The sequence below is a fragment of the Scomber scombrus genome, chromosome 23 (genome assembly GCF_963691925.1).
Source record: "Scomber scombrus chromosome 23, fScoSco1.1, whole genome shotgun sequence".
NCBI classification, from domain to species: Eukaryota; Metazoa; Chordata; class Actinopteri; order Scombriformes; family Scombridae; genus Scomber; species Scomber scombrus.
In genome coordinates, this window is record NC_084992.1 from 716273 (window position 1) to 724052 (window position 7780).

The 7780-nt window shown below is 41.0% G+C and overlaps 1 protein-coding gene across 1 annotated transcript; it reads left to right on the forward strand.

Moving 5' to 3' along the window:
• Positions 1-70: 70 nt before the first annotated feature.
• On the forward strand, positions 71-3489 carry LOC134006112 (sodium/hydrogen exchanger 9B2; the record flags this gene model as incomplete). The annotated part of the gene is given in 6 exon segments (XM_062445194.1): positions 71-177; positions 293-442; positions 564-672; positions 1210-1346; positions 2345-2519; positions 3258-3489. Coding segments are annotated over 6 exon segments (773 nt in total), but the record flags the coding sequence as incomplete, so codon positions are not given.
• Between the last annotated feature and the right edge of the window lie 4291 nt (positions 3490-7780).

Below are 7780 nucleotides of genomic sequence, written 5' to 3' on the forward strand. Positions count from 1 at the left end.
TCTGCTCCGATTCAATCTGTGGTCCTTTCTTTAGTTCTGTTGGGTTCTACCTGCTGTGTTTGTTCTGCAGGTGCTATGTGGATGAACATACTGAAGGGTCTGTTGGAGGTGGTGGGGGGGGTCATAGCCGGACTGCTCCTGGGTGTGTTTTTATGCTGCTTCCCCAGCAAAGACCAGGTCTGTTTTATATCATTTAGATACGAAGCCAATGAAATTTAGACTGTTTTAACTGAAAGGTCTCTTTATCGCTCTGGCTCCACCCGTCTGTCTCCACCCGTCTGTCTCCCTGCAGGAGGACCTGGTGTTGAGGAGGACCATCATGTTGTTGGGTCTGTCCATGTTTTCGGTCTTCTTCAGTCATGTTATAGGTTTTGCTGGAGCCGGCGGTCTCAGTACTCTGGTTCTGGCCTTCCTGGCTGCTCTGGGCTGGAAGGCCGACAAGGTAACACACACACCAGAACCACCTTAATCTGGATTAAACACCTGGAGTAAACACCTGTCCATGCGGCAGCAGGAAATCTTTTATCTAATCCAGATTCATCTTGTGTTTGTTTTTGTATCAGGCGCCGGTTGCAGCCATGGTGGGTCGCTCTTGGGATGTTTTCCAGCCCCTCCTCTTTGGTCTGATTGGAGCAGAGATCACCATAGCAACCCTGAGCCCCAGCACCGTGGGTAAGAACCAAGGCCAGATTACCAGAATACAGAAATTCGATCTTTAGCAAATTTGTTTGGCACTAAATCACAACATAAATTGAAAGAGAAAGGTTTGATTATTACCTATAATGTTCTTTTTTAAACTTTTATCATACTTCTTTAACTGGACCGGGTAACAAACTGTCTTGAAAAGTCTTGAGGGCTGTAGCAAACACTTACTTTCATTATCAATCGATAATAGATGTTTGGGCCATAAAATGTCAAAAAATATTGAAAAAAGCCGATCAGTGTTTCCCAAAGATATTCTGTTCATTGTCAAAGACTACTCAAGAAACCAGAAAATATTCACATTTAATAAGCTGGAATTTTGTTGATTGACTAATAAATCAATGGATATAGCTCTAAAATGTCTTGTCCAAAGATGTTGATTATCACTCAACATGTATAAACTACAGTGAGACGGAGCTGCAGAAGAGTTTCAGTCAGCAGCATCACTGTCGTTAAAATAGTCTTAAATTCGTGTTGGTGTTCCTGTCTGTCCATGTGTGTGTTCAGGTCTTGGTATCGCCTGTATCAGTATCGGTCTGGTGATCCGCCTGCTCGTCACCTACCTGGTGGTTCATTACGCAGGATTCAACCTGAAGGAGAAACTGTTCATCGCTGTGGCCTGGCTGCCTAAAGCCACCGTACAGGTAGATGCTCATTCAGTTCAGAGAGCTTTAACTCAACTTTAACAATGTTGGATATTAAACATAATCATAGTTCCAAATCCTTAGGTGAACATATGTAGAAATGCTGCCTGCAAGTCAAAGCTCTGGGCTTCAATGCTTTGTTTGGAACAGTTTTTTTCTACCTTGCTGAAGACCTAAAGACTTATCGTCCTTGTGTATCCTTGGTTGCTAAGGTGGTTGCTAAGGTGTTTCCACTGTCATATCTCAGATGGGATTTTAAAAGTTGAACATTTGGGGTAGAGAAGGAGAAGAAGAAGTGAAATCCTGCTACTGTAGTTAGTTAACGTAGGAGGAGGAGGGGGGGGGGGGGGGGGGGGGGGGGGGGGGGGCTTAAAGAGACATGAGCTGTTTGAGACAGAGGCTGAACTGAGCGGCTTCATAAAGGACCAGAAGAAGATAAATAAAAAGATTTCAACTGGAAATCATGCAAAGATATACCAGTAGAGACACAGATTATTAATATAGAGCTGGAGATGTCCTTATTCAACAACACATTTCACAGCTAGCTGGGCTATGGCCTCTTTCACTTCCTGTTTCAGTGTTTAGAGAGATGTGCTCTTGGAAAGGTTTTTGTCTATTGACGTAACATCTGTGCTTCTGTCAATGTGTTTCCTTTATGACGATGTGTAGTTTGTGGCTCCTTTTAGAAACAGTCTGTAATCACACCAACCTTGGTTTGATATGTTAAAGTTTGATATGATTGAAGAAGAAGAACATATAGGTCCATGGGTCCAGATGATGATGATGATGATGATTTTATCCATATACTCATTGGGCTTTTATACTGAGTTCTAGCAATGCTGAGGATGGGAGGGTTCTATCTATCTATCTATCTATCTATCTATCTATCTATCTATCTATCTATCTATCTATCTATCTATCTATCTATCCATATATCTATTCTTACTTTACACAGACTTTAAATTAAAACTATCTTCTAATGTCCGTGTGTGTTTCAGGCTGCTATCGGATCGAAGGCGTTGGACATGGCGAGGGAACAGGGGGATGAGAAGTTAATAAAGTTTGGTTCGGACGTGTTAACGTTAGCCGTGTTAGCCATCCTGACCACAGCTCCCATCGGAGCGCTGGGCATCGGCCTGGCAGGACCGCGCCTCCTGGATCGACAGGTCAAAGGTCAGCACAACTAATTCTCCCTCAAGTCTTTACCTCCAAAAAGTAAAAAATTTAAACTTCGTGTCGTCCTCCCGGATCAAATTGACTCCGTCTGTTTTGACTGTTCCTTCTTCCCTCCTTCCTTCCTTCCTTCCTCCCTTCCTCTTTTCTTTCCTCCCTCTCTCTTTCCTCCCTTCCTTCTGTCCTTCCTTCCTCCCTCCCTCCTTCTTTCCTTCTTTCCATCCTTCCTTCCTTCCTTCCTTCCTTCCTTCCTTCCTTCCTTCCTTCCTTCCTCTTTTTTTCTCCCTCCCTCCCTCCTTCTCTCTTTCTTTCCTTCCTTCATTCCTTCCTTCCTCCCTCTTTTCCTTCCTTCTTCCTCCCTTTCTTCCTTCCTTCCTCCCTCTTTTCCTTTCTTCTTCCTCCCTTCCTCCCTTCCTCCCTCCTTTTCCTCCTTCTTCCTCCCTTCCTTCCTTCCTCCCTCTTTTCCGTCCTTCTTCCTCTCTTCCTTCCTTCCTCTTTTCCTTCCGTCTCCCTTCCTTCCTTTCCTTCCTCCCTCTTTTTTACTTCCTTCTTCCATCATTCCTTCCTCCCTCCCTTCCTTCCTTTCTTCCATCATTCCTTCCTTCCTCCCTCCCTTCCTTCCTTCTTCCTCCTTTCCTTCTTTGACTCGAGGACAACAGGAGGGTTAAGTAAGTTTCATACAGAGATAATACGTAATTATTATTGATGTTAAAACATTATTTTTTATCTTAATCACAGCAGATGAGCCGGAAGGCGGAGCGACGTCTCAGAGCAGCAGCGGGAATGAGAAAGATCTGGAAAAAGATAGCGTGACCATTGAGAGCAAGCTATGAGGCTGCTGATTGGACGAACAGAGGAAAGTTAAATATTATACACCTTATGTAGATGATACTCTTTGAAGCTGCAGATATGTTTTTGTTGTATATTTATTGTGTTTCTTATGCTGTATTAAGCTTTTTATAATTATTGATTTACAACTGTCAAAGTTATCGTAACATTAACTAAATCAAATCAGGTCAAAAATGTATGTAATGTCTTTTAATCAGTAGCTCCTTATAAATCCTGACATACTATTTCATAACTAACCAGGCGGGGAGTTCCGGTCCTCTGAAATGAGGCCAACGCGGAAGTAACTTAAAACTGCATTCTATCAAAAGGCCACCAGGGGGCGACCGTTTCGGTGTCAAAAGGACTTCCGTCTCTATACAAGTCAATGGAGAATTCACCAACTTCTCACTTGATTTCTAACCTCAGTAAACGTTTTCAAAATGTGTTTATGGTCTCAATCGCTAGTTTAAAATTACAGATCACATTAAAATGTTAAAAGTGTTAATTATGTTCAAACGGTACTCTGCTGGAGCTGTTATATATATATAAATAACCACAGTCCGCAAATAACTGCAAATATAAAAATGTTTTTTTTCTAGTCAGTGTTATGATAGCAGAGCATTAAGTGTTCCTAATATATTGTCCACCTCATTAACATGCATGAAGGGGTAAAATATTATTTTTGTATTCATCTTGCGTAGGTACGGAGGAGTAGCTTCTTTAGCTAGCATGCTAATCAAGCAGACATGGTATTTAATAGCTAGCTAACTGATATTTTGCTAGCTCACAAGCTGACATAACATTTAAATATAAAGTCATGTTTTCAAAGATATTCATTATCTTCTTTTGTAATTCCTGTTTACAATAATCATTCTGATGATGTGTAATTTATAAAACGGTTCTTTTTATATGTGCCTTTAAGCTTAATAATAAAACTCATCATCACTTCCTGTCATTGATTCCTGTATTTGTACGTGAGACGGCGCTTTTTAAAAAGTCGACTGAGACAGAAATAACCAACAGACAACCAGGGTTAGTGTTGAGTCATGTGAAGCTTCAGTTTTATGTGTAACTTCTGCTAAAAAGCCTCGTTGATTCTCACAGAGAGCAACGGCCTTTAAAGAAGTTCATATCTTCAGTTAGAGACTTTCTTTCCTGAACCTGAAAATATATTAATACAAAAATGATAAAATAACACACATATTAGATTAGATTATTTTATTTCGAATGTGTAAAAGAAGAAAAAACTAAACAAAAACAAAAACAACATATAAAAAAAAAGGAAGCACAATGGTCTCACTGAAAACATGATGCAATTCACTTTCAACCACATCCGAAAGGGAAGAAGACGAAGAATTCATAACAAAATCGTACCATTTCTTACTAATATATATTATATGTAATGTCAATATATACATCTATATTTACTGTTATCAATATATAAATCATTGCTACATTTTTCCATCAGAAATAGCTATACACATATACATACATACACATATATACATATACATACAGTACATATATTCATATATACACATACATACGTAGATAGATATACTTACGTACAAACAACATACATACCCACCCATTGACACAAGACATGGAACAATATGTGATAAAGTATAAAAGTAAGTATAAAAAAAGATTGACCTGTATTTGATGTCCCGTCACTGCCATGAATCATTGTGAAAAACAAATATATTTTATATGAGTGAACTTAGAGTTTAGAAAAGTTGATGATTATCTTACAATGAATTAACAAAATGCAGATTGTTTTTTTTGACAGTTGAACCACGCAGACAGCAGACTTCCTGTTTCTCTGATCAGAATTCGTCTAAACACCACGCTGAAGCTCTTTACAAGAATTCAGATGATGTGTCGTCAACCACAGCGTCGGTGGAAAGATGTCAACTTTGTACATCGACTGTGCAGCCGGAGGCCAAAAGGAAAGGTGTAATTATAGTAATTATAGTCAGATCTGCAATAACAGCAGTGAGAGAGGCGATGATGTAGTGGGAGAGATGGTTGATATAAAACAGCTCTAATAGTGTTATCCTTCCTGTCGTCCTCCCGGGTCAAATTGACCCCGTCTGTTTGGACTCCCTCCCTCCTTCTCTCTTTCTTTCCTTCCTCTCTGTTTCATCCCTTCCTTCTGTCCTTCTTTCCTTCCCTCCTTCCTTCATTCCTTCCTTTACTTCCTCCCTTCCTTCTTTCCTCCCTCCCTCTTTCTCTCTTTCTTTACTCCCCCCTAGCTTCCTCCCTTCCTTCTTTCTTTCCTCCCTTCCTTTTTTCCTTCCTTCCTTTCTCCTTCCCTTCCTCCCTTCCTCTTTTCCTTTCTCCCGCCCTCCTTCCTACCTTCCTACCTTCCTTCCTCCCTCCTTTCCTTCTTTCCTTCCTTCCTTCCCTTCCTTCCTCCCTCCCTCCCTCCTTTCCTTCCTTCTTCCTCCCTTCTTTCCTTCCTTCCTCCCTCCATCCTTTCCTTTCTTTCTTCCTCCCTTCCTTCTTCCCTCCCTCCTTTCCTTTCTTTCTTCCTCCCTTCCTTCGTCCCTCCCTCCTTTCCTTCCTTCTTCCTCCCTTCCTTCCTCCCTTTCTTCTTTCCTTCCTTCCTTCCTTCCTTCCTTCCTTCCTTCCTTCCTTCCTCCTTTCCTTCCTTCTTCCTCCCTTCCTTCCTTGACTCAAGGACAACAGGAGGGTTAATGTAATACACTCCAAAGCTCTACTACAACCCCAATAATAAACCTAAAGCAGAATCACCACTTTTTAGGACAATGTTAACAAAAGCTGAACATTTACAACTTTCATAAAAGTATAATTTATACAATTTACCATTCTGTCAGGGTCGGTGAGGAAGGCCGGCTCTGTTGTTGGCGCTGAGCTGGAGTACCTGACATCAGTGGCAACGGACGGGCGGTTTTACACTTAAATTTGGAAATTGTGGTCAATAGGTCTCATTTAAATGACCCCATTTTTTCCCCTGACAACAGGAAGGTTATATGAGTGGCAGAAAATGAACTACTATATCATATTTACATAATAGCTGCAGTAGTTTTTCAGCTTCAGATTCACTTTAATGGTTTTTCTCATGTGTTTGCAAACATAACAACTAAATAATGTTTCGCTTAATCTTCGTGTCGTCCTCCCGGGTCAAGTTGACCCCGTCTGTTTTGACTGTTCCTTCTTTCCTCCCTTCCTTCCTTTCCTTCCGCCTGTCCTTCCTCCCTCCTTCTTTCTTTTCTCAATCCCCCTTTCTTCCTTCCTTCCTTCTGTCCTTCCTTCTTCCCTCCTTCTTCCTCCCTTCCTTCCTTCTTCCTCCCTTCCATCCTTCCTTCCTCCCTCCTTTCCTCCCTTCCTTCCTCCTTTCCTTCCTTCTTCCTCCCTTCCATCCTCCCTTCCTCCCTTCCTTCCTCCATCCTGTCCTTCCTCCCTCCTTTCCTTCCTTCTTCCTCCCTCCCTCCCTTCCTCCTTTCCTTCCTTCTTTCTCCCTTCCTCCCTCCCTTCCTTCTTCCATCCTATCCTTCCTCCCTCCCTCCTTGACTCGAGGATAACACAAGGGTTAAAATAAAACCAAGAGAATAAATAAAAGGAGGATACAAGACAAGACATTGTGAGATTTTCTAAAATAATAAATAAATAAATAAGCTAAGAATGACATAACAATAAAGTGACTTCTGTAAAGTGCTTCACTTCAGTCATTTCAGTGGCAGTATCATCTAAAGACGCACAAAAAAGTCTCTTGGACCCATATTCTCACAAAATGGCTCAATAGCGCCCCCTAGAAAATTAAAAAAATCAAGCCCCTCGTCACAGATTGATATAGACATACGAAATTCGGTACACATATGTATCGTGTAAAGACGCACTAAAAAGTCTCTCGGACCCATACCCTCACTCCAACAGGAAGTCAGCCATTTTGAATCAAATTTGTTTGTTTCCATTTGAATTAGAAGATGCGTCACGGCAAGTCTCGCCCAAATCCTTGCGGGGCAGTGGAGCTTGGGCCCGGTCATCGCTGCTTGCAGCTTTAATTATTATTATTATAATTTTTTTTTAAAGGATAAATATCCACTGATTTGCTGAATGCAGCTTATTAAATGTGATGATTAGTATCTGTAGAGTGGAGGTGGAGCTGGCAGATGTAACATAAACCAAACATGTTTGCAGCAGACATGAAAACATGTGAAGATGTCATAAAAGTCATTTTTCACTATATTTTAGATTTATAATAATAACTGTGCATCTTGCCGAAGCTGCTTTGTGCTGCTGTTGTTTTCTGAGGTGCAAAAAAAACAAAGTGGAACAGGAAGTGATCTCTTGTTTCCTATGTGTGGTTAAAACATGCATAAAAAAAGGTGTTAGAATAAGTTCTCCTCCCACTGCCCGTCGTGGTGGAGTTAGTTTCACCACATTTGCTAGTAGACGGTCAACATGAA